Source organism: Oryctolagus cuniculus, chromosome 12 (genome assembly GCF_051225735.1).
Source record: "Oryctolagus cuniculus isolate XC-2025 breed Fujian yellow rabbit chromosome 12, ASM5122573v1, whole genome shotgun sequence".
Lineage (NCBI taxonomy): Eukaryota > Metazoa > Chordata > Mammalia > Lagomorpha > Leporidae > Oryctolagus > Oryctolagus cuniculus.
In genome coordinates, this window is record NC_142878.1 from 17,230,873 (window position 1) to 17,258,539 (window position 27,667).

The 27,667-nt window shown below is 42.9% G+C and overlaps 1 protein-coding gene across 2 annotated transcripts in view; it reads right to left on the reverse strand.

Annotated features, from left to right (window-relative positions):
- Positions 1 to 27,667, reverse strand: part of HERC2 (HECT and RLD domain containing E3 ubiquitin protein ligase 2) — a 231,075-nt gene that overhangs the window by 27,253 nt on the left and 176,155 nt on the right. For both annotated transcript variants that reach the window (XM_051822208.3, XM_051822209.3), the window contains exons 66-78: positions 22,206 to 22,377; positions 20,972 to 21,158; positions 19,849 to 19,989; positions 16,306 to 16,497; positions 12,447 to 12,600; positions 6,705 to 6,812; positions 5,177 to 5,308; positions 3,758 to 3,916; positions 3,557 to 3,675; positions 2,476 to 2,601; positions 1,870 to 2,025; positions 1,370 to 1,485; positions 1,074 to 1,272 (exon numbers count right to left, since the gene is read on the reverse strand). In XM_051822208.3, the coding sequence (XP_051678168.3) occupies positions 1,074 to 1,272; positions 1,370 to 1,485; positions 1,870 to 2,025; positions 2,476 to 2,601; positions 3,557 to 3,675; positions 3,758 to 3,916; positions 5,177 to 5,308; positions 6,705 to 6,812; positions 12,447 to 12,600; positions 16,306 to 16,497; positions 19,849 to 19,989; positions 20,972 to 21,158; positions 22,206 to 22,377 (1,961 nt within the window). The remainder of the gene's footprint in view (positions 1 to 1,073; positions 1,273 to 1,369; positions 1,486 to 1,869; positions 2,026 to 2,475; positions 2,602 to 3,556; positions 3,676 to 3,757; positions 3,917 to 5,176; positions 5,309 to 6,704; positions 6,813 to 12,446; positions 12,601 to 16,305; positions 16,498 to 19,848; positions 19,990 to 20,971; positions 21,159 to 22,205; positions 22,378 to 27,667) is intronic.

Consider the following 27,667-nt stretch of genomic DNA (forward strand, 5'->3'; position numbering starts at 1 on the left):
TCTACAGGGAGCTGAACCCTTCCTTTCATAGCCTCAAGACTGTAGCCTGGTGAGAGATTCTGATGGTAGACTGAGCTATGCCATCTCAAGTCCTGACTCAGAGAAACTGAGATGATACATGTGTATTATTCTAAGTTACACAGATAACTAATTCAATACCAAAGGCAAAGAGTGTGTGAGACAGGAACACTGCATGATGGTGTCTCACTTATGATCATGGCTCTCCCAAAACTCTCAAACTAAACATTCATAAACACAAACCAAAAATACTTAGATTCTGACCAAGTTAGGTATATGCAAAGAATACAAGCTTGTTTAGCATGAGAAAACCAATTAATCCAATCCATTATTATTAATCCACTAAAGGAGAAAATATCTGTAGAAAGACATTTCCAAAAAATGCAGAAGGGTATACAACTTGAGAAAATCAATATGCACTTATGAGAAGAATCAGATGGAAACTGCCTTAATCTGATAAAGGGCTTCTATATTAAACAGACGTGTGTGAAACATCCCATCACACTGCTTTCTGCACAGTTTAGGTCAAGATAAGAACACAGCCATGACCACCACTAATCAATATTACACTGCAACTCCTAACCACCACAATTTACTCCCTTTCTCACTATCAAAAGGAAAAAAAATAATAGGAAGGCAAACTGTAACCTAGGAAACAAAAATTCATTTACAGATTATAACTCTCTGTAAGGATACAAAAATCTTGCGACACTTTAGAAAGAAAATAATGGAATAAGGTCACCAGCTACAAAGTCAAAACATAGACAATGTATTTCTACACATTAGCAATCAATTTTTTAAAGATAAAATTTATAATAAACAGGAAAAGAATATATCTAACAAAAATTGCAAACAAATACATTTTATACTTCAAAATAAAAATTTAAAGCTTTAGAACACATCTAGAGATTATACAGAAATATTTCAGAACTATAAATGCTTTTAGCATATACCAGAAGCACTATTAATCTTGAGACAGTATTTTGGTATACAAAGCATCTAACCATAAATGTCTCAGTTTTAAGGACAGCATGACACAGAAAATGCACCCTTACCTTCCCATCAGCTGTCACAGCAAAGAGTGTCTGTTCTCCTCCAATTAACTGCACTGGTCTAAGAGTTGCAAGGGCTTCACATGGAGTGGGGACTTTGACTTTTGCACCTTCAATGCCCCCAAGCTGCCCTCTATGATTATGTCCCCATCCATAAATGGTTCCACTGCCGCCAGCAGAAAGGGTCCAGTCGTCTGGTCGCCTACAGCAAACATGAAAAGAGCATTTGACATGAGAAGAACTGCACACGTAAGCTTGCTTTCACACGGAACGGCATTTCTTGTTTCTGACATAATAACCTGTTCATCCACTGCACGAGCTGCTCATCCTGCTCTCTTTTGAAAACGTCATGGCTCTCATGCAGAACATCCATGTGTTCGCTGTCCGCCATTAACTCACGGATTTTCTTAGCCACCTAGACAACATTATGATGAGACCATGAATCAAACACTCATCTCAAGAATAAAACAAATACGTATGAAGACAAGACAGGAGGAGTCCTTGCCTGGGAATATGAGGAAATGCTAATCATCAGCACTGTGATTTTATGGTTAATAAGTAAAAGCAACACGATCACATCAAGTCTAAGGGATTAAAATGTCTACACAGCATCGCTGCATCTTTCACACGAGCTTCACTGGAATTCAGCGTGCCTTCTTTCATTTTCACCTATGTGGGGTTTTCTTTCTAATATTTCTTGACAAGATAAGCTTTTGTGTCTCATAATACTGGTGTCATTTTTCTAAACTTTAAAAATGCTTTTGCATTACAATAATGATACTTAAGTAATATGCAATACCTCATCAAGAAACAGACGGGGCAATGGTGTTCTCTTGTCCAGGGCCACAGCAACACGAGAGGCCATGCAGTACCGTCGAAACCAAGCCCACTTGTGTGTCTCAGCACAGCAAGGGAGAGTATCTAGTTCCAGGTCACAGGCAAGAGCTACTAGCACCTGCAGCCACCAAAAGTTAAAAACACAGGAACACACAGAAATGCAGTTAACATTACACTTTGACAACACTATGGCTAGTGATGAGCAGACTGTCACAGGCCACCATCCCAAGGTTCCCATTCAAGATCTCCTTACTTCCATCAGCAGGGATGTGGTTATTTCTAATAGTTCCTATAGATGCGCCTCCTACACAGGATCTCAGATCCAACAACTGCTATAATATTTGTTGCCTATATCAACTAATAAGATCTGTGTATTTCAGTGAGCTGGCTCTTAGGCATGGGAGCTTAGCTCACACAATCATTTCTTCAGATTTTCACAGATTTTTCAATTTCAGCAATGCCTAGAACTGCCCTCAAAGAGGCCCAAAACACATCACATTGTATGTGACAGGTCCTGGTGACTCTCCCAAATATTTCTGGTGTCAGTTAAAGATAAATCAAATATTACCTTAAAGAATGGGCTGTGGAGCAGCTGTTTGCCCCCTCTCACAATAGGGTCTTCATATTCAAACTGCCTTTGCAAAGCTTCCGGAAGGCCTTTCACCAAAGCAGCAAGAGCACTGCCTGAAAAACTCTTAACAACAAAAGAATATTCTATTACAGGAATCCAAAATGCAGAGGGCTCCACAATTTGTTTCATTTCTGTAAGCCAAATGTTTCATTACGTAGTTACTATTTCCCTTTAAAAAGTGCTTACTGATACTCTCAAGTAGGGAAAAAGGCTTAAAGGACACGAACACTGAAACAGAAAACAGACGGTCTGAACACTCATCTCAGAATGCTCGGCCGACAGCTCAGCACAGCTCCTCCTGCGGAACCCATCCCTCTCCGGCCCACAGACCCTCCCTGACCTGGTGAGGTGAGAGCCAACCAGAACTACCTCATCAGCAAACAGAGGGCTCTGGGAATCACTGTAAAGTCCAACAGGCACCATCCCATACTCACAGCCATCGACACAGACTTTTTTTTTTTTTTTTTTTTTTTTTGATAGGCCGAGTGGACAGTGAGAGAGAGAGAGACGGAGAGAAAGGTCTTCCTTTGCCATTGGTTCACCCTCCAATGGCCACCGCAGCCGGTGCGCTGCGGCCGGTGCACCGCGCTGAGCCGATGGCAGGAGCCAGGTACTTATCCTGGTCTCCCATGGGGTGCAGGGCCCAGGGACTTGGGCCATCCTCCACTGCACTCCCTGGCCACAGCAGAGAGCTGGCCTGGAAGAGGGGCAACCGGGACAGAATCCGGCACCCCGACTGGGACTAGAACCCGGTGTGCCGGCGCCGCTAGGCGGAGGATTAGCCTAATGAGCCGCAGCGCCGGCCGACACAGACTTTTTTTAAAGAAAAATCCAAAATCCAGTTTGAACTCAAGTATATGTAGCAATATAAGGCAAAAATCAAGATGTGACAAAGCCCTCCTTATGCTCTGGTGAAATTCCACAATGCTTCTCGATGATTTAGAGGTTTAAAGGATTACAGTAGTATTTTATCCCCAAAAGGCCACAGGTCTACAAATTGTACCATAATGTTACGTACCAAAGCTCTTGTTTCCCCGTCATTTTCTCCTAGCAGTCTATTTATGTTAATCGACTGCCCAAATTCAGTTGTAAGCAGCTTCCTCAATCTTTGAAGGGCCCACATTCTGTGACTGGCAGCTGAAACAGACAGACAGAAAATATGAGAAGCTTGACCCATTTTCCAACTATAAGACAGGTGTGATTATAATGGCATCATTACCTAAGGCACTCAACTGTGCACATGCCGCCAGAGAGGCTGCAAGGCGCGGGACGATGCTTCTGTTGGAGGTGAGATTGAGTCGGAAGTCCAACAGACATGTCACCAAGTCCATGGATGGGCAGGAGAGGACGCAGCGATCGGAAAGGAGGTCCTTTGGGCCTGCGAATGAACACACGGTGCATGTGCCTGTGTCTGAGGGGAGCTGCCGTTATCAGTTGAGGAGGGGAGGGCAGTTGCTGGAGTGAGTTTCGTGGGTTCTTTTCCTCAGGTCAGTACAGAGATAAAAAGCCAGAAAACAATTTGCAAAAAAGCAGAAACTTTTATTTGATTGACAAGTGAAAGAAAAGTGTCTAGTCCAAGAGGAAACTGGACAGGACACTGGCTTTCAGGAAGCGCCCAAAGTTTTAAGGCATTACTATCTTTTCATTGGGTTATTTTATGGAGGTGCCACACTATATGTTGATTGGATTGGGGCACACGGAGATAGTAGGGGTCTCTTGGAGACAGCCAGATTCTGGTTAGGGGAGTGGACCCCTCTTTTGTTAGCTCTGGGTGGAATACTGCAACTAACTTGAATTTGTGATTTACACCCACAAGGTCACACATGCAGCATAAGAAGCCACAGTGAGGGAGATGTCGGCAGGTCTGGAAACAAGCTTTGCAGCTGCATCTGGCAGCTGCTTGTGAAGGACATTCTTCCTGTGTCTGAGGGGCCCACAGAACCCCAGCTCCACTGGATGGCCTCAGCTGCCCCACAGCAAGACACAATTGCAACTATCAAGGGTGGCCCCAGCCACCTGTAACTCAGCAGTCAAGGGTGTGCCTGTGGCGTAACACTAAATCATATGAGCCATGCTCTTTTTTGTTTGTTTTTTATTATTTTTTTGACAGGCAGAGTGGACAGTGAGAGAGAGAGAGACAGAGAGAAAGGTCTTCCTTTTGCCGTTGGTTCACCCTCCAATGGCCGCCACGGCTGGCGCACCACGCTGATCCGAAGGCAGGAGCCAGGTGCTTCTCCTGGTCTCCCATGGGGTGCAGGGCCCAAGCACTTGGGCCATCCTCCACTGCACTCCCAGGCCACAGCAGAGAGCTGGCCTGGAAGAGGGGCAACAGGGACAGAATCCGGCGCCCCGACTGGGACTAGAACCCAGTGTGCCAGCGCCACAAGGCGGAGGATTAGTTTAGTGAGCTGCGGCACCAGCCCATGAGCCATGCTCTTAACATTAACATTTTCACTGTAAAGCTAAAGCCTTAGGAACTGTGACCAGCAACACACTCATCTTCCACATCAGGAGAAGAGGGAGTGCTAGCACTCTGACAGCCACAAGCCTCAGTGGGGCCTGTGGCAGCACTCACTCCCAACACAGCAGAGGGCAGACCATGAATTACTGTTAACAGTCCCATCAGTGCCTCCATTACCTGCAGCTGGCATGATGGGGTAGACAGTGAAGCGCCAGCCCCACCCATTCACAGAACCATCACTGATGAATTTCCACTTTAACTCATCCCCCGGGATGCGGAGCTCACTGGACCAGTCAGACCACTCACGGCCTGGAGAGAAAGCACACCCTGGGGTTAGGTTCACTCCATCACTGATCAACTCACACTTCTTTAGATACAAAGCAAAATCATTCACACTGTGTCAGAAGACCACGGAGCCCTTCCAACCCATACATTCCCCAGTTCAAGTTCACAGAGACACAACACTCTCGGTGAATAGCATTTTAATACACACCCCATTCAGCAGACTCACTCAGCCCCTGTAGTAAGTACTAAGGACGCTGCATCGGAGAGACCACCACCTAACAGGGATACAACCACAGTCACAGCTAGGGTGCAGTGACAGAGGTCTGCAAGGCTGGCCCATGTCATGGCTGCAGGGATGGGAGCCAAGCAACAGGAAGAGACCTCGCTTTTCCCAAGATCTCAGTGTGCAGCTTAGCTTGGCCAAGAAAAGGACACCTTCCAGGAAGGAATGGAATCGCCTGACCAGAGCCAGGGGCCGGGGTGCTGTGGAGAGAAGCTGCAGTGTGTTATCTCATCTCAGAGGAGATGGAGATCCCTTCCACAACTAACAACACTACTAAAAGCCACATTGACAGACATCTGACAAAGTGCCCGGAAAACCTATGCTCATCAGCGTGACCACAACGCTCCACCCAAAGCTCTAGTTCAGGGAGTTAAATAAGCACACAGTGTAAGATTTACTGGGACACAGACACGCCCACTCATTGACATGTGGTATGTGAGCAGTTATGACAGAGACAAGATGTGGCCCACCAAGCCTGAAATGTTCACCACAGGGCCCTTTACAGGAAGAGTTTGCTGTCCCGTGCTTGAGATAAAGAAGAAAGAGCTATGAAAATACAACCCCCCGCCCCCATGCAACTGAAAATTCTAAAACCCCAGTAAAACAGCACTTAACAAACTCCTGGGATGCAGTAATATACACCTGCTTGACCTCATGAGTACATCAGCAGAGCAAAGCCAGGTCCAGACACAATGGCTGCTAGCTCCTCAGTGTTTTATCCACCATACATTCAGAACATTTGTTCCATGTAGCCAAGTCCCCATAGCTGGCAGTGAAAAACAAATTCTTTGAAAATGCTCTGTCCTATGCCAACCTTTACCTCCACATGCCTGGCACTTTCACCCATCTTTGCACCTTGTCTACCTGGGTGAAGCTGGGTGTGTCCTGACAAGGATCCACACTTGCTCATCACTCAGTACCCCTGCCCATCAAGTGGTATGATGTATACACCATACAGATAATTACTCATTTCAAGTGGGAAGTGGCAAATAAACCCTACTGTACCTCACGGCTAAATGGCTTCTTGTCCCTTTCTTAAAGCTGCCATAAGAATGAGGCAGCAGCGTCGGTCCCGCCATGTACACAGTTCTGTTTACAGAGGCAAGCAGACTGTCCTGCTTAACCACCCTTCCTCACCTGACCGCACAGAGACGATCCTGTTGACGCCGTCCATGACTGTGAGAGGGTCATGGCGCCTCTCTGTGGAGCACTGCCGGTCAAACTCCACCCTGAGTCCTTCTGCTCCTTGAGGACAAGCAAGCACAACACAGAGTGAGAACTTCAAAACCACTTAAACTAACCGTCTACCAAGCAGAAACAGTGGGGCCTCCAAAACGAGAAAGACCACCCTATTTCCCGTCTACCTCCCCCACCAGACCGTGACCGTCGCCTGAAAGATCAGAAAGCACTTCTGCTTGGCCAGATTGCCGTGTGCTCTCACTCTGGACAAACTTGCATGGTGCGAGCCCGATATAGCCCATTACTGAACAGGAGGGCCTTGTGGAAACCCCCAATCTAGAGTCAAGTCAGGTAGAGTTGTGAGTAACCCAGGGACCCGCACCTCAGCGACTGGCATCTGGAGTGGAGAGTCTTAGGGGACTGAGTCCTGAACAAGTGTGGCCTGTCTGGGTAGGCAGGATCAGAACTAAATTCTAAGACACCCAGTTGGTGTCCACAGAGAATAGAATTGCTTGGTATGAAAAATCCAGATTTGGTGTCAGATGTGCTGTGAGTAAAGGAGTAAGTTAGGTTGAAACATTTTCAAGGATGAGCAGAGGACAACACTGGGGTCCAGGAGTGAGGCGCAGGAGGAAGGGAGGGAAGAATGATGTCACACCCAGGGTTGTGCTGGTGGGTTTCACACAGAGGACCAGCAGGCTCTAACTGGTTTGAAGAGAATGTCTCTGGACTTTGTGTAGAAGCTGATCCTGTGAGGACCCGAGAGGTGGGAAGGGAAGCAGGAAGAGTCACCCAGTCAGAAAGGACGTTAGTGTAAAAACCAGGTGAGACCCAATGGTGGGCCATCTGAATTGTCTGGAATGCATGGGAAATGGCTGAAATTGCAATATACTGCAATAAAACACACAAGACAGGATTGGCTAGTGGAGTGAATATAAAATGAGAAATAGAAAAGAGGTGGTCATAGATTTTTGTCTCTTGCAATTGTTGAACAGAAATACCTTTCGGTTTTGCCATTTCCATCCTGAAAGAGTTATAGCTGAAAGGTAAAACAAAAAACAAACAAGAAAAAAAAAAAAGAAAAGAAAGAAACAACAACAAAACAACTTTTTTGAACTCCACATCTTTCTAAAAATTTAAGAAAACTAATTTCACTGAAAATGAACAAAATAGGGGCTGGTGTTATGGTGGGTTAATGTCACTGCCTGCAACGCCAGCATCCCATATGGGTGCCAGTTCACGTCCTGGCTGCTTTGCTTCCAACACAGCTCCCTAATGACCTGGGAAAGCAGTGGAAGATGGCCCAAGTGCTTGGGAGCCTGTTCACCACATGGGAGATCGGATGAAACTCCTGGCTCCTGGTTTACCGAAACCAGCCCTGGCTGTTGTAGCTATCTGGGAAGGGAATGGAAGATGTGATGTCTTGTCTCGTCTCGTCTCGTCTCCTCTTCTCTTCTTTACCCTCCCCTCCCCTCCCCTCTCCTCCCCACCCTTTTCTCTCTCCTACACCTCTCCCTCTGTAAATCTTTCAAATAAATAAATCTTTAAAAAAAAAAAATGAACTAAATAGAGGCAGAAAGGCCAAATCTAATACAAAGTTGTTGTCAGAAAAGAGAATAAAGAACAGAGTTACAGCCCTACTGACAACAAAAGCAGGCCAGAAATGTGCACAATATCCAGAAAACTCTCCTTTATCCTTTCAAAACAAGTGAGAAACACAATAAGGAAATGATATAATGTACAAAAGAATAACAAATTCAAGAACAGGAAAACCAAAAAAACTAAATGGTAAAACTAAGGGAAGAATTACAATTTAAAAAAAGAATTCCAAAATAAAGATTAAACTAGAAGAGGCATAAGCTCAAATAAACATAATACCAAAAGTCTTACAGCAAAAGAAAAAATCTTTTAAAATAAAGAATAGAAAAGTATTTGAGGAGTAGCCAACATTACATCTGTAAGACATCCAACACATAAAAAATTGACCAGTGTTCCAAGAAAGGAGAACTAAACAAGGCTGCAGAATGAACACCACACCCTTTATCTGAGAGTAACCTAGAATGGTCAACATTAGCACAGTTTAGTAAAACAATAGAAAAATCACATGATTCAAAAGGAGGGAAAATGCATTATCACCGTCACAGTGTACAAAGAATAAATGATCTAAGGATTTTTTTTTTTTTTTTTTTTTTTTGACAGGCAGAGTGGACAGTGAGAGAGAGAGACAGAGAGAAAGGTCTTCCTTTGCCGTTGGTTCACCCTCCAATGGCCGCCGCGGCCGGCGCGCTGCGGCCAGCGCACCGCGCTGATCCGATGGCAGGAGCCAGGAGCCAGGTGCTTTTCCTGGTCTCCCATGGGGTGCAGGGCCCAAGCACCTGGGCCATCCTCCACTGCACTCCCTGGCCACAGCAGAGGGCTGGCCTGGAAGAGGGGCAACCGGGACAGAATCCGGCGCCCCGACCGGGACTAGAACCCGGTGTGCCGGCGCCGCTAGGCGGAGGATTAGCCTAGTGAGCCGCGGCGCCGGCCCTAAGGATTTAATATTGATGTTGGGGACTGTAGAGGAATCTACTAGAATGCCCTAAAACATCACAATGACTAAACAGACAAAACGACAAACAGAAAACATTAAAATGTATTAAAACCAAGACTAAAGTTTGAAAGGAAAAAGATATAGTACATAATAACGGTGGCTTGATCAGCATAGCCCTGACTGTTAATGAACAACTTAATACATTATCCCTCTTAGTAGTTTTTTTTATCTGTTCTACTTAATATGACTAGTTTAATTCTGTAATTATCACACAGTTATTCTTAAGTGTTGAAAATTAACTGAAATGTGATCCCTGTTGAACATGGGAGTGGGAATGGGAGAGGGAAGGGATGTATAATTTGGGACATGCTCAGGCTGACTTGCCCCAAGTGGTGGAGTTGGAAGCATACCAGGGGATTCCAATTCAATCCCATCGAGGTGGCATGTACCAATGCCATCTCACTGTTCCAGGTGATCAGTTTCAGTTCACAGTTGGTCATGGTGGAGGGACTGGGAGTCAAAGGGAGCACATAGACAAGTCTAGTACCTGCTAACGCTAACCAATGGAGTAAATAAAGGGGAGAGTGATCCAACATGGGAAGTGAGATACTCAGCAGACTCATAGAATGGCAGATGTCCTAAATAGCACTCTGGCCTCAGAATCAGCCCTAAAGGCATTCGGAGCTGATGAAAAGCTCATGAGAGTATTTCAGGCATGGAAAGCCAAGACACTCTGGCAAAAGATCTCTGCGAGTGAGATCCCAGTGGAAAGAACAGGTCATCAAAGAAGGAGGTATCTTTCTCTGAAGGGAGGAGAGAACCTCCACTTTGACTATGACCTTGTCTAAACAAGATAAGAGTCGGAGAACTCAGAGGGCTTCCATAGCCTTGGAAACTCATGACTGGAGCATAGGGAGATTACTGATGCCATAGACAGGAGTGTCAATTGGTAAAGTCAACAACAGGAGTCACTGTGCACTTACTCCTCATGTAGGATCTCTATCCTTAATGTGCTGTACATTGAGATTTAATGCTATAACGAGTACTCAAACAATATATTTCACTTTGTGTTTCTATGGGGGTGCAAACTGTTGAAATCTTGAATTAATGCATACTAAACTGATCCTCTGTAAAAAAAAAAAAAAAAAAGAAATTATCAATTCCCAACTTGACTCTCATTGGGATTAAACATGACAATAGGTCTGATCTGATTTCATCATCATTAAAAAAAAAAATCATCTATTATTTTTCACTTTATGTTTCTGTGTGGGAGCAAACTGTTGAAATCCACACTTGATGTATACTAAGCTGATCTTCTGTATATTAAGATAATCGAAAATGAATCTTGATGTGAATGGAAGGGGAGAGGGAGTGGGAAAGGGGAGGGTTGTGGGTGGGAAGGACGGTATGGGGGGAAGCCATTGTAATCCATAAGTCGTACTTTGGAAATTTATATTCATTAAATAAAAGTTTAAAAAAAAATAACATTATGCTCTGGAAGATACAGTATTATTTTAAGAATTTGCAAGAATAAAGAGAGCATATGACAAAATCTTTTCAATGTTTTTCAGTAACTGTAGTGACAATGACAGTATTAGAATTATATCCTGAATCTGCTGTGTATGTAATGTGAGATAAGCAAATGAAAAATTAGATAGTATAATTATATAAATTATATTTATATAAATTATAGATAGTATAGATAGTATAGTACTCTATCAGCCTCTGTCCTGTAACTTGAATTTGGTATGGAAGAAAACAGACACTGACATAACAGAAGAAGGTTAAGCAGAAACTTTATACTTTTGAATTTGACTCAAGAATAAGCATGAACTCAAAATAAATTAGTCTGTCAGCCCAATCCATCATATTCCTGCCCAGTGAAAAGATATAGAAGCAATGATAGCCCAGTAGCAGTGAGTATCCACCCCAGCATCCAGGTTGAGAGAGAGAGAGAACATGCACTGGTTCACTCCCCAAAAGCCTGAAATGGCTGGGGCTGGTCCAGACCAGAGCGAGGAGCCTGGAACCTAACCAAATATCCCATCTGGGTGGCAGGGGCTCAAGTACTTGATGCTTCCCAGGTCTACATTAGCAGGAAGCCAGAATGCAAAATGGAGTCAGGACTCAAATCCAGGCACTCCAACATAGTTGGAGACATAATACTCTAACCAGTGTCTCAACTGCTAAGCCAGATGTCCACCCCAGGTTGTGATCTTGAAATACCATCTTCACTGAAAGAAACCACAAAAGATCCCAGGTGGAGAAGGGGCCCTACAGGATGAGCTTAGAATACCTGTCACACCATACTACGGGAAAGCTTATCAACGGATCACCAGAATCATTTCAGAGGCCAACTGAAGCAGCTACCACTCTTAGGAGCTTCAATGAGGAAAAAAATCACAGTGGATTAAAACCTCTCATGTAAGTTTCAGCCCATGAGTTCATAAGGACACAAAATATAAAAACACTAACTAAGCACCCTCAAGGATGATAGGGAACTAATTCTTTCTCTTGAAAAAACTGGTAAATAGAAAGAATCAAGCTTTTATATAATATATTTTTTTATGCAAACAGTACCCCTAGGTAACCAATGAAAGGAAAAGTGAAAATGTCTATTTATAAAAGTGTTCCAGTTAATAAATACCAAATAAATGATTCAATTAGAATAACATTTTGTAGTCCTCACGGGATCTACTAGGTATTAGGTGAGGCTGGGTCACAGGAGCTAGGTGCTTCCTGAGGCTGCGTCACAGCCACCAAAGGGACTGCCAAAGGGCTGAATTCATTGGGCCTCTGAATCAGGTGGAATTTGCAGAGAGACATGACTCAGACACAGGCTGTACTACAGCAGCAGTGACCCTGCCCTGAGGAGGTCCAGGCCCCTGGGAAGGTCATGAGTTAAAGGCCTGAGTGCCTCAACAGGTGAACGGTCAAAAGGAAAGGGAGAAAGAAGGAAAGGGGGATGGAGAAAGAGAAGGGGAAAGCTAACTGTCTGTTCTGTAAAGTTAACTTTCTCAGAAAATGCAGTAAAGGAATTCTAAAGCAATTCTGTAGCTTCTTCTCTATAGAACAGAGATGGTTGCTCCTACTGAACTAATCACAGAATGAAGTCACTGTAAAGGCAAAGATCCATGCAGCTCCTCCCCAGGGGATGGACTGAGTACCTGGAATTTTCACTGTGCCACTCGTAGAAGTGTCATCAGTATAGGGATGGCTACTCTCCACCACCACAGGCTGAGAGGAAAGACGTCCACTTTGCGAGTCCGTGGCGACATCCTCCAACTCGGTGACACAGAGTTCCAACAACATATCTGCCACCTGGGGAGGAAACAGGGACACAAATGAGGAGGTCAAGTGGTTCCATACCTGTCTCTCTGTTCACTACCACTACTCATCCTGCTCTGGGTCCTTTGAAGGGACAAGGTGGTAGAGTGCAGGACCCAAAGTTTGAGAAATGTAGATGAAATCATGGCTCAGTATACTCACCTATAAACCAAGACAGCACCAAGCTAGCAAAAAGGTCTTGAGGCTTAGAGATAGCCTACACGAAAGCAGCCAGAAGGCACCTCACAAGCACAACACAGTCAATACACGGCAACTGGCCACACCAAACACCTGTGAGGACCCACAGACACCAAGGCAGGACGACCTCCTGACCTCCTGAGAAGGAGAGGCTGCCTCAGGAAGCAAAATATCAAAAGAAGGAGACAAACATTCAGAAAGATGATCAGGTCCTAGAGAGCCACGGCACTCAAGTAGGAGGGCGCAGGAATCAACAACAATCACGCCTCAGGTCCAACAGCGGCACAGAGTATCTGCAATGAGGGGGACTACAAATATGAACACGCTTGGGGATTTCCTGATCAAGACACAATAATCCAAAATGTTCTTATTTTAAAAATGTAGTAGCCATCTATGTGGTTAATGCTGATGATTATAACTTGGATCTTTTCAAAACCAAATGAGAATGCATTATGATAGCAATAATATATTCACCTCAAAACTTTAATTCAGAAACAAATAATAAAATTATTTTTATGCTACAAATGCTGTTCTATACTTTCATGAATATTCTTCTCAGTTTTTTCCTTATAATTGTATGTCAAACAGTTTAGCTTAGAAAAATTATATTTAATAAAAAACTAATATCATTGTTCTATGGGCATGATTATTATAAATTTATGTGTGTTTAAGAGTTCCAAATGGTAGGGCAGAGCAGGATATGAGGATACCCATCTTGCCAAACTGGCAAGCGTGGTTCAAAGTCAACCTTATCCTTATTTCTGTCTCTGCTGGAGCCTGAACAGCAGACGCCAGCAACACGAAATGCCTATGGGCAGAGTCCACAAGGGTGCTCTGGCCTCCCAGATCTTCCTCTGCAAAACCTGTCACTCACCACCAAGAAGAGGGCATGGAGCTTCTCAGGAGGGGTGAGAGTGGTCAGATATGGCTCTGACATTAGGGCCTGGGGCTTCCAAACCCAACCCTCCTCTACCAGCAAAGTGAATCTCCTTGAGCCAGTAACAATGTCTCAGTTACCCCAACTGTCATAGGAAGGCAACCTCTTCCCTCGGATCTGAGGAATGCACCAGAAGTTGGCTGGCCTGGATGTGGATGGCAGATGTTAGGAGTTACCTTGAATCAAAGTTCTCTGGGGCTGGCATTGTGGCACAGTGGATTAAGTCGTTGCCTTCAATGCCAACATCCCATACGGGAGCCAGTTTAAATCCCAGCTGCTCCACCCCTGGCCCAGCACCTTGCTAATGTATCTGGGGAAGCAGCAGAAGATGGCTCAAGTGGTTAGGCCCCTGCCACTCATGTGGCAGACCCAGATGATTCCAGACTCCTGGCTTCAGCCTGGCCCAGCCCCAACAGTTGTGGCCATCTCTCTCTCTCTCTCTCTGGTCTCTCTCTCTCTTTCAAATAAATAATTTTTTCTAAAAAAAAATGTTCTCATCACATCCTTTTCTCTCATAAATGCAATAAGCATGGAAGAAAATTTTTTCCTTGTGTCAAATCACTTTGATTTAATCTCTTAGTTACAAGTAACTTGTCTTAAAAACTAGAGAAGGGGCCGGCACCATGGCTCACTTGGCTAATCCTCCACCTGTGGCGCAGGCACCCCAGGTTCTAGTCCCGGATGGGGCGCCGGTTCTGTCCCGGTTGCTCCTCTTCCAGTTCAGCTCTCTGCTGTGGCCCGGGAAGGCAGTGGAGGATGGCCCAAGTGCTTGGGCCCTGCACCCACATGGGAGACCAGGCGGAAGCGCCTGGCTCCTGGCTTCGGATCAGTGCTGCGCTGGCAGCAGCAGCCATTTAAGGGGTGAACCAACGGAAGGAAGACCTTTCTCTCTGTCTGTCTCTCTCTCACTGTCTAACTCTGCCTGTCAAAACAAAAAAATAAATAAGTAAATAAATAAAAAACACCAACAACAACTAGAGAAGGAAACCTGAAACTTTTTAGTTTTTCCTAAATAACAGATTGAGAAATATCAAGCTCCTAAATAGCCATTACTGTGTTTTCATGACCACTCAGCCACACTAAAGTACTTTATAATTTTGATGGCTGGTATAAACACAGAATAGGTTACCTGTAACCAGCATCACTGTATCAAGCTCCCTGGCATGGCCAGTCTTGAAAAGGCAGAGCAAAGCTGATAATAAACAAGCATCCTCCAGGAAGCCCCAGGACCTCAGGACTGACCTCCCTGTGTCTATCACACAGCTTAGACTCTAGATCTACAGCCCAGACCATCTGATTGGCTGCTAGCTACATGTGCCTGCATGAATTTAAATTAATCCAAGTAAATACAAACTTCAGTTTTGTATCAGGTGCACTAGCCATATTTCAAGTTCTTAAGAGCCATGCGTGGCTGGTGACTACAGCCCTGGATGGATCAAGTGCGGAACATGTCCACATGACAGAAAGTCCTATAGGAAAGAGTGTTACCAAATACTGAAACATATTTAAAATATCATGGTATTGCTGCATAAAGAGTTATATCAATGGGACAAGAGTTATATCAATGGGACAGAAAAGAGTCTGTAAATACCCCACAATACATATAAGAATTTAGAATACAATAAAAGTGATTTTCAAATCATTAGGGAAAAGATGGATTATTCAATAAATTTTGTTAAGACAAATGGTTTGCCATCTAGGAAAAATAAAGTTGGATTCCTACTTTATTTCTTATATAAAGATAACCCAAAGGGCTCAAAAATGTAAACAAAATAAACTAAAATCATAAAGATGATTAGAAGAAAGCTTGGAAGAATTTCTTTAAAACAATATCATGAAAATAAACACTTCTTTGCAGCATAAAAAACCCAGAAGGTGCAAATGAAAAAAAAAAAAAAAAAAAAAGCAGATCTTACTGAAGAAAAAATTTCTACAAAGCAAAAAATAACAAAGTAATATCAAAGGCAAATGGAGGTGGCAGGGGGACTGCAATATATTAGTTAGCAATGGAATTCAAAGAACTCTAACAATCAATTAAAAACAGAAGAACGCCAAAACCAGTTCTAAAAAGGAGAAAGGATGCTGCTGTGGAAAATAATTCACTGATTTTTTTATGGATATTTATTTATATATTTACTTATTTACTTGAGAGAAAAAGGGTTTGGGTTGGGGGTGGGAGAGTAGTGGAAGTGAAACTCCATCCACTGGTTCACTCTCAATGTACCTGAACCAGTACAGGCAGAAGCCAAGAGCCCAGAACTCCATCCAGGTCTCCCACACGGCAGGCAGGGGCTGGAGTTCCTGGGCCATCTCCCACTGCTTTCGCAGAAAGCGGAGCAGTTCAGACCCTGACACAGGATATTGGTGTCACAAGTGGTGGCCCACCCCACCACCAGCCCCCAGTGTTTTGTCTGAAAAGAGTGCTTCTAAATAGCTCTAGGCTAGGACCAAATGCAGCAGAAGGGACTGTGTGACCATCAGCAGTGTCTTCCTTCAGGCAGAGGTTAGCTCAGCATGGAAAAGAAAGATGGGGTACGCAGCCCTTAGCCCCCCGACCAACTCACCTGTGGGTAGGCAGTGCCCATGCCAGACAGCACTGCCGAGAGCACGTCCCTGCCCCTGTCCCCTGCGCGGCTGCACACTGACAGTTTAAGCAGGTCCACCACCACACGGGTATCATCTGCAATCAGCAGGCTGGTGAACTCATCCAAGGACTGAGGCTCCGGGCCTGATGCTTTATTTTGGCTTTCAACATCCTACATTAAATGACGTAAGAGATAAAGGGTTATCAGTTTACCCACAACTCAAAGAACATGTCACCACAATGAGTAAAGCCTTTGGGGTATTTAAGGCCATGAAAAACCAAATTAATGAAGAAATGGGAGTCCCCTAAAATCTCAACCAAACACTGTACTATGTTTTCAAGGCCAATTAGTTGTTTTACAAATTACCAATAGCATCCGTCAAAAAGGAATGCCTTAAACTACATAGAAATGACAATTCACTGTTATGACCACATTTGTATCATAGGTAGACATTATAGCAGAAGACCTAAAAGTCAAGTCATACCATACAAAATCTACCCCTTATCCATAAGATATATTTGGGCATTTTCTATCAAATTTGTATACTGTCACTTTGCATATTTTGTCTAGATCTTCTCCATAATTCTTTCCTAGAATTTCATTTAAAGAAACTCATTGACATGTAACACATTATTCATAATCTCTTGCTCCTTGGATTCTTCATAAAAAAATAACCTATGAAATAAAGTCTTATTATTATTACTCTCTTAGTTCCGTATCCACCATGTGAACTAGGATATATGTATCTTTGATGATTAAGCTTTCTCCTTTTTCAGTAGAGGAAATGGCTGTCAGCCATCTCCCTAGCATCACTGCTCCAAAACCCCTACCCCATGAGGGCATCCTACCCAAGACAGATGCCCCACTAGGTTTGTCTAACATACAGGAGCCCCTAGGAGATTGGCGCTGGGGCTGTTTCTGGCAAAGGAACAAGACAGCCACCAGAGCCGAGGAATCCCAGTTCCTGACCCTCAAGTAGGGATCACTGTGACCCTGTGTGAAACAGGGATGGGCCCAAGATCCCCAGGCAGAGTCTGGCTCCCGCAAGGGTGAGCAGGGCCAGAGAAGCGCTTCCTCTTTTCTCTCTAGACTTCAGAACTTTAGCAAATGCAGTGAGACACTTTCCAGAAACAGCAAAAGGTTTGGGGAAGCACAATTCATCCAGGAACCTTAAGGAGAATGTGACTCCTGTACACTAGACCTCTCTGAGACAGGAAAAGGTTCTCCTATGCTCCTGTCTGCAGGGAGGCCCCGGATGTTGCTAAGTGCAAGTCACCAGGACCGACATTCCAGAGGATGCACACTGAGGACAGCAAAAGCATTCAGTTAAATATATTGATTACATTTAATACTCTGATATTGAAACTGAAAGAACCTAACTTGTTTTTGGTGAGGGTGTTAAACATACATACACACACACAGACACAGACGCACATGCACACACACAAACAACATGTCTAGGTGAATTGCTAAAAATCACTAGCAGTCTATCTTTAAAGAAGAAAATTACTTTGCCATAATTTAAAAGTCAAACCAAAATTGAAATGGCAGAATTCAGGTGTATAACTTGGATGATGCCTGTTGTATGAATAAATTGCTAGAAAAGAAATCATACTATCCTTCTTCTACCTAAAAGCAAAAATCTTGCCACCTTCAGAATAATTTCTGCATTATACCCTCATTTCAGGAGAGTAACAAAAATCAGAACTTGATTCTAGACTCCTGTTTATAAACAGCAATCTTCTTATTACCCCAATTGGTTACAAATAATTTCCACAGGACATAATTTCTGTCTGAGTAACAGTACAATAAAACAAAGACTCCAAATGCAGTTTTGCAAGTCTGTCCTCAACAGGATAGGCTGTCAAAGGAGAGTGTGAGGGAGGGAGAGGTGGCCTGGTGTGAGGCGTGCCTCAGAAGGCTGGGAAAGGTGGCCACACCTGGGGTGCCTAGTGTGGCAGGGCCAATCCAACAAGGAGCCAGCCTAAAGGGGCTGGGAGGGCCACAGGTAAAGCAGGATGTGCACTTACAGTCTGATAGACTTAAAGTCTATCAGGAAAGATAGACTTTTAGTGCAGAGGTTGTGTAGAAGAAAAAGAGCATTCACAATAGGGTGAGTGGTAGCCAAACTGGGAGGTTCATCATTCATGGGGACTGACAGTAAGTAAACAGCCTGTCAGTGACAGGACCCCGGTTTCTTATTTTCAGAGAAGAGAATTAAAAATATGGAAAGAGTGGAAACTAGAATCAATCCTAGATGGGTTAGAATCAACTGTATTGATATGAACTAATGGTTTTCAATATATGTAGATATATAACCACATAAATCTGAGGCACATACCAATAGCATATATACACACAGTCATTTATTCCCTAGCTTTGTCATCTCGATAGCAAAGACTACATGAAGGGCGATATCTTGGCTTCTAAATACTGTTCTCCACTAAAAAAAAGAACCAAGAATTCTTGGACAAACAGTTGATTCTTCTGCTGGAGCATAAAACATTTTGTTGAGCCTAGAATTTTGTGTTATATCATAAAGAAAGGAAATGCTCAAAGAATGATGGAAGCATGTCAGTATCTGGATACTTAAAGAAGAATTAACATCAACCCTTTACAAATACTTCTAAAGAAAAGAGAAAGGAATGCTCCCCAACTCAATCTATGAAGTCCAAACAAAAACATCACAAGAAAAACTAGATCTGTCTCCCTTATGAACTAAAGATGCAAAAATTCCTAACAAAATAGTAACAAGCCAAACCCAGCAACATAGAAAAGGATTATGCACCAAAAATATGGAAAAGTAGAAGGTAAGAACAACTTTTGTGGTGTTGGACTGATGAGAAGAAAAGACTGTCGTACAGGAGAATGCCAATGATTATACTCTAAAAGATATGATAAGGTTTGAAAAATGAATACCACAGTAACAATGGATTCATCTAGAAGTATTAATGGTAGGTAAAAGTATAATGAGATACAGGGTATTTACACAGTCCCAAAGTATCTTCCCAAGAGTGTTTATGAGCATTAACACACTAACTGTCTTCTACTGGAGAAAACTGGTAGGCACCTTAACTCAACAATAAGAGTTACATCACCAGTAAGGCCATTAATAATATTTCTTGTGGTAGTCTGTCAAAGTTAAAGACTGAAGAATTGTTCCATACTGAAGAATAAAGAGACAACATACAATCCTAGGTCCAGTGCTAGACCTATAAGCATACCATTGGCATAATGGACAAAATTTAAATAGGTCAATGGATTAGAAGGAAATAAATCTTAGATCAGCGTTGACATCTGATGCACAAGAAATACACACTGAAGCATTATGGAGTGACAGGGCTTGTGTCCTCTTGCAGCTTATCTAAATAGTTCAAAAATGCTAACTGGATAATCTAGGTGAATGGTATATGGAGTATACTATATTCTATTCCTAAATACTATTTCTACAACTTTCATGTATATTTAAGATTATTTATAAAAGGTTATTTAAACAAAAAGCTAAGAAGAATGCTTCTTGACCTCTTTGGTTTTGGTCATTGTTTCTGCAATGATGCTGGCAGCCCCTGGGTCGTCCGTCACGGGGATAAATGGCCGAGAGGAGGCTGTGGGAGCAGATGGGGTCACTGCAGAGGGAGTCATCGCATCCTCAGAAGAGACAACCTAATTGGAGGCACACGGGGGGAGGATTTTAAGTGGGAAAACTCAGCAATGAGGCATGCTTCCTACCCAAGTTCCAAATGTCTTATCTGAGGCCAACTGGGGCTGTTCACAATGTTATGCATTTTTTTAACTTTTATTTAATAAATATAAATTTACAAAGTACAGTTTATGGATTACAATGGCTTCCCCCCCCCCCCATAACTTCCCTCCCACCCGCAACCATCCCATCTCCTGCTCCCTCTCCCATTTCATTCGCATCAAGATTCATTTTCAATTATCTTTATATACAGAAGATCAATTTAGTATATATTAAGTAAAGATTTCAACAGTTTGCACCCACACAGAAACATAAAGTGTAAAATACTGTTTGAGTACTAGTTATAGCATTAATTCACATTGAACTACACATTAAGGACAGAGATCCTACATGAGGAGTAAGTGCACAGTGACTCCTGTTGTTGACTTAACAAATTGACACTCTTGTTTATGGCGTCAGCAATCTCCCTAGGCTCTTGTCATAAGATGTGAAGGCTGTGGAATATCGATTTTTCAGAGGCAACACAGTGCTTACACGAGGTATCAGCTACCAGCCTGCACCGTCAAGTGCATGCACATTTCCAGGGAAAGCTCTCACTGTTCAGCGGGTCACAAGCACCACCCCAAAACAACCTCACATCTCTTCTACTTGGGTGTTTCCCCCAAACAAGTTTCAAAGACATTTTACTTTCAGAGCATTACAGTTTCAGAATTGCAGATAAAGGATTGTGAACTTGTATTTAATGGTTTTTGAAAGAATAAATCTATTTCAATTTAAACATTTTTAAAAAAATAAGCTCCTTTAAATAGAATATTTTTCTAATTCAAGCCAAAAATCAAAGTAGTAAACACAAAAACAGCCTCAAGTAAGTAACAGAGTAACTGAAACCTTCCTAGGTACTACTTTACCTTTCTAACCTAACATGGCTTTACAAGTTCCTTTTACCTCTCTTTTTTCTTGCCATGGGTTTGGACTCAGTCTGTCTTCCATATCAATAGCCAGCAAGCATTCCTCTCCATTCACGGGACTGGTCATGGCAGGCGTATCTGAGGTGGGTGCTGAGGAGGAGAATGAGGGGCACTCCACGGGTGCAATCATGCCAGCTGGCATCAGGGCCCCAACCACCGCATCTCTGTGAGAACAGAAAGCCAGGCTTCGTGAGCTACCACGGCATGACAAGAGGCAGCAAGGACAGACAAGGGCTCACTGAAGCCTTTCCTAATTCTTGTAGGACAGATGGAAAAGAGCTTTGAAAAACCACTGAACATGATGAGTATTACCAGGGATCCACCTGCTCAATGCTCGCAGGTCTTCTTTACAGTAATGTGCTGTATCACAATGCTTTTGCAATGATGGATCACACATATGACAGTGGTTGTGTAAGATTACATGGCCTAGTGCCAAGGGAGCTATCTTAGTGTCTGTAAGTAAGTACATTCTATGATGTTTGCACAACCACAAAAACAACTAACAACTCATTTCTCAGAACATGTCCTCATCATTACCTGACACATGACTATATCTGAGTAACTACAGTAATAACAAGTGAAAGACGGCCACATATGAAAACCAGACCAAAACAAGTCTCTAGCTCTTCCTGAGAAAACTTCTTGGATGGTAATTACAGCCTAAGGGACAGATAATTGAACAATTCTGTGTTCACTGAAAGCCTGTCACATCTTGGCTGCAAGGACTAAATGTCCTCTCAATAACTGATCCAAGTTTTCTTCTGAAACTACGATCCTATGTAAGTATTTTCAACAGGTCCACACCTAAGATAATAAATAGGCAGCTCATTTAGGCTATGGGAAAACAACAGTAAAATATTGCAAACAACAGCACTATCCAAACTGCCTTACTAAGTACGTGAAGGAGATAAGCATCCTGAAAATCACTGTAAATTTGTATCAACTAATTCTGCCTCTCTTTCCCCAAATATTAATGCTCAGCATTTACTGACCAAAAATAATAATGTTCTTTAACTTAATTTTCTGATTCATATTTCAATATTCATTAAAGTAAGCATAAAGATACCATCAAAGTATATGTGGCTTACAACTCACAGCAGCACTAAACGCAATAACACAACCCTCTTGGAGACATTTGACCAATCAAAATAATTATAAAAATCCAAAGCTTATGTAACTGCATGATTTCACAAATCAGTGCACAAGCCTACCTGGCATACATGATTTGCAGTGCTGTAAGGATATGTGATAAGGCCTGCTGTTTGGCCAGATTTCCATCCAGTGACAGAAGAATCTTGGCAAGGGAAGGGCGATTTGGCTTAGAATTATTCGCACCACTTATTTTATTACTGGCAGCAGAAGAATCGGCATCTGAAGGCACGCCTGAAAAAAGGAAAATAAAATCTGGATTCTGTTTTTAAGATCACAATTTGCTCTATTCTATAGAGTTTGACCTTTTTGGTTAGTCCCAAATTACACTGCAATCCATTTCACAGAGTACACATTAGGTTCACTAACAGTCTTTCAGAGTGAAAAAGAAACGTTTTAGCTTATCTATACTTCAACAGAGAAGCTATTTTAGCAAAGATTCACTAAAATTGCAGAAATACATGGACACTTAACTAAGTGCACTTACAACAATTATACACACATCAATTATGAAAAGGCTACCTGAACATTTATTCACTCTTGCAGTACAAGACAAGAAAAAGCCCAACAGAATGAGAGAAAACACTGACCAATAAACAGTCTTATCAGAGAGCTCTCCCTGCGTGGAGAAGGTGAAGCGGAAGGTCAAGGAGGACAGCAGGACCACAAGTCAGGACCAGAGAAAACTCAGAAGGCCAAAGGACCCTCAGAAATGCGCAGACGCCCTTCCTCACTCCAGCCAGGATCCAGCAGAAACTGATGGGTCCATATGAGAACAGAGACTGCCGGAAGCCAAAGAAAGGGCACCTAACACATGTATCATAGCCATAGTCTCCATGTTCAAACAGATAACTAGAGACATGAAAGATGTATAAATGCCAAACTCAGACTTCTAGAGAAAAAACTACAACGTCTGAGATGAAAAAGAATTTGGTGACATTAACGGTGCATTAAAAACTGAAGAAAAGACTAATGAAACTAAGAAAGCTATGGTAATGAAACAATTCAAACTGAAACACAGAAAAGCCTGACTCAGGAGCAGAGCATCAGTTACCTACTAGACAATTTCAGACCTAATATACGTAAAATTGGAGTTCTTAAGATACAAGAAAAAAATACTTAAAGAAATAGTGACTAAAAGTTGTTCAAATTTGTTATAAATTACAAACCAAAAGATCAAGAAGCACAACAAACACAGACACAGGAACCACAAAGTCACCAAAGCACATCATAATCAACTGCTCAAAATCAGAGACAAAGAGAAAATCTTAAAAGCATTCAGAGAAATAAGAGACACTATGCATGGAAGAACAAAGAATGACAGCAAATTATCAATGAAAATAAAGCAACTGAGAAGACAATGGAGTCTTTAAAGTACTGAGAAACTCTCAACTTGAAATTGTATACCAAGCAAAGACATCTTACAAAAACAGAACAAAATAAACAAAGTCACTAGTGCATCTAAACTACTGGATACAAACAAAAAGGAAGTACTTCAAGAAGGGAAATGAAGCCAGACAAAGAAATGAAAAACACTATGGCAATACATGAATAAACATAAAGCCATTTTCTTGTTATTTGAGAAATTATTATTTATCCAAATCTTTATTTGCAGAAATTGGACAATCAGGTCAAAAGCAAAACAAGATAAAACACTAAGGAATCATACTTTATATGAAATTAATCAGAATATATCTTAACTTATGCATAAAACCCAAAAGTGTAGATCTTTAATTTTTGAAAAAAAATTTAGTGGGTCAGTATTGTGGCCTACCTCCTGCAATGCTGATATCCTGTGTGAATGCCATTTCAAGTTCCAGCTACTCTACTTCCAATCCACCTCCCTGCTAAAGAGCCTGGGAAAGCAGCAGAAGATGACCCAAGTACATGGTCCCCTGCCACCCACATGGGAGACCTGGATGGAATTCAGGAATAGCCCTGGCTATTGCAGCTATTTGCAGAGTGAACCTGCAAATGGAAGATTGATCTTTGTCTCTCTCATCCTCTCTGTGTCTCTCCCTCTCCTCAACACTGCCTTTCAAATATTTAAAGTACTTGAAAAAAAAAATTTGTACTGAACATATATAGACCTTTTCTGTTTGTCATTACTTCCTAAACAACACAGTATAATAGCTATTTATATAGCATTTACATAGCATTAGTTATTACAAGAAATCTAGAGATGGTTTTAAAGTCTATAGAGAGGATACCCAAGACAGTAGTATAGCAACAGGATGATCTGAGCCACGTGGAGCAAAATAAATAGCTGAAAGGGAACAAAGATACATGCCAGAGATGGAGCTGTGGGAAATTCATAACGAGAAGCCCAGGAGGCCAACAAAGACTGGGCAGGTCCACGCTGAGAGAGCAAATAAGAAGGAAAGGCAGTGGAGACACAGCGGAGGCAAGGATGGGGACAGCTGGGGCCAGCCCCCAGTGAACCAGGTTAGGCAGGAAAGTGGGGGTCCATGGAGCTGTGAGTAGCAGCAGGAGGCGGACACTGGTGAACTGCTTTTGAAGTTCCTCACCGGAAAAAAAGAGAAGGTACAGAAAAGCAAACAAAGGTTGGGCACTCCCCAGTCCATCTTCCTCCGCGCACACCCATCTGGACCTGCAGTCAGCCAAGAGAAGCCATCTTGAATGTTTACACTTTTGAACATGGACCTTGGCCTCCAGAGCACACACCCATCAACTGTGGGGGCCACCCCACAAAACCACCACCCAGAGTGAGGTACACATCATTTCAGAGGAATTTCTTCTCCATCATACAAGCTGTGCAACAAGGAAAAGTCCTGAATACGGAAAACTCGAGCCCATCCCATGCACCATTTAGAAGCAAGCCGGGTCTCAGTAGGTGAGTCTAAATGCACCAGAGCTCATACCACCCCACCACAACTGACAAGTGAGCAGGGCTCCAGTAGATGGTGCTCTGAGCTTCCACGTGAAACACACACACACAGCAGCTCAGAGAAACTCCTCAGACATATGCATGTATATACTGTGTATATATACACACACAAATGCCGAACAACAAAGCAAAAACCCTAAATAAGAATAAGGAAAGGCCGACGCCGTGGCTCAACAAGCTAATCCTCCGCCTTGCGGTGCCAGCACACCGGGTTCTAGTCCCGGTCGGGGCGCCGGATTCTGTCCCGGTTGCCCCTCTTCCAGGCCAGCTCTCTGCTGTGGCCAGGGAGTGTAGTGGAGGATGGCCCAAGTGCTTGGGCCCTGCACCCCATGGGAGACCAGGAGAAGCACCTGGCTCCTGCCTTCGGATCAGCACGGTGCACCAGCCGCGGTGGCCATTGGAGGGTGAACCAATGGCAAAAAGGAAGACCTTTCTCTCTGTCTCCCTCTCTCTCACTGTCCACTCTGCCTGTCAAAATAAATAAATAAATAAATAAATAAGGAGGATACTATGAGCCTCCCAAAGGAACACTGCAATTCTTCAATAATAGAAGGTGAAGTTGAAGAGATCGAGGATGTGCCAGAAACAAAATTCAGAAAATTATTGTTAGATTACTTGGAAGCAATCAGAAGAAAATTCACAATCTAAATGAAGGGTGCTCCCAAGTAACTGAGATATTAAGGAGAAGTCAGAATAAAATACTAGAAATAAAGAATTCAATAGATCAAATAAAAACGCTGTGGAAAACCTTAACAACAGAATAGGGGAAACAGAAGAAAGGATATCAGAACTAGAAGACAAATTTCTGGAAATATTACAATCAGACCATAAAAAAAAAGTTAGAAACTAAAAGACACGGTTGGAGATCTACAAGATACTATCAAGTGACCCAACAAACAGATACTAGGAGTTCTAGAAGGCGCAGAAAGAAAAGATTAGAAGGCTTTCTTAATGAAATAACAACAGAAAGTTTCACTAATCTGGAGAAAGAAAGCAACATCCAAGTGCAGGAGGTACACAGAACTCCCAATAGACACAACCAGAAAAGATCTTTACCATGACACATTGTAGCGAAACTACCCACAGTAAAACATAAAGATCTTGAAGCGTGCACCAGAGAAATGCCAAATCACATTCAGAGGAAACCCAGACTCACTCTAGATTTCTCATCAGAAACCCTACAAGCAAGGAGAGAATAGTGAGATACATTCCAAGTCTTAAGAGGAAAAAAACTGTCCATCCAGAATACTGTGCCCTGCAAAGGTCTCATTTATGAATGAAGGAGAAATAAAGATCTTCTACAACAAACAGAAACTGAAAGAATTCCTAACTACTTGCCCAGCCCTGCAAAACGTGCTCAAGGATTTGGTAGACACAGAAACGCAGAAACGGACGCATCACAATGAAAGAAGATGAACGTAGAAAATGACCCAGTAAAAGCACAAAGGAAAACCAAAATGCGAAATTATAACTATTCACAGAAACATGGCAGCACAAAGTTGGTACTTAACAATAATCACCCTGAATGTAAATGGTCTCAAATCCCCCGTTAAAAGACACAGCCTGCTGAATGGATTAAAAAACAAAACCCATCTATCTGCTGCCTATAAGAAACACATCTTATCAACAAAGATGCACGCAGACTGAAAGTGAAAGGATGGAAAAAGAATCTCAATACAAACATCATACCATATATAAAATGTAATTCCAGATTAAGCATAGACCTAAATGTCTAAAACTATAAAGTTTCTATGAGAAGACAGGAAAAGAATCTTGACTTTGAATCAGGGAAAGGTTTTTTAGATACAATACCAAAAGCATGAGCTATCAAAAAAAAAATATCTGGACTTCATCTAAATTTTTTTTTTTTGACAGGTAGAGTGGACAGTGAGAGAGAGAGAGAGACAGAGAGAAAGGTCTTCCTTTGCCGTTGGTTCACCCTCCAATGGCCGCCGCGGCCGGCGTGCTGCAGCCAGCGCACCGCGCTGATCCGATGGCAGGAGCCAGGTGCTTCTCCTGGTCTCCCATGGGGTGCAGGGCCCAAGCACTTGGGCCATCCTCCACTGTACTCCCTGGCTACAGCAGAGAGCTGGCCTGGAAGAGGGGCAACCAGTTCAGAATCCGGCACCCCGACCAGGACTAGAACCCGGTGTGCCGGCGCCGCAAGGCAGAGAATTAGCCTTGTGAGCTGCGGCGCCGGCCACTTCATCTAAATTAAAATGTTCTGCTCTTTAAAATTAATCTAAGGGGGAGGGACTGGCACTGTGGTGTAGTGCATTAAGCCACCACCTTGTGCCAACATCCCATGTGGCCACAAGCGCAGGTCCCAAGTGCTCCACTTCCAATCCAGCTCCCTGTTAATGCACCTGAGAAGGAAGTAGAGAGCGCAAAAGTCCGTGGGCCTCTGCACCCATGTGAGAGACCCAGATAAAGCTCCTAGGTCCTAGTTTCTGCTTTGCCCAGCCCCAGCCATTGCAGCCATATGGGGAGTGAACCAGCAGATGGAAGATCAATCTCAGTCAATCAATATCTGTCTCTGTCTCTGTCTCTTTCTCTCTCTCTGTCTCTCTCTCTCTCTCTCTCACTCTGTCTTTCAAATAAATAAAATAAATCTTT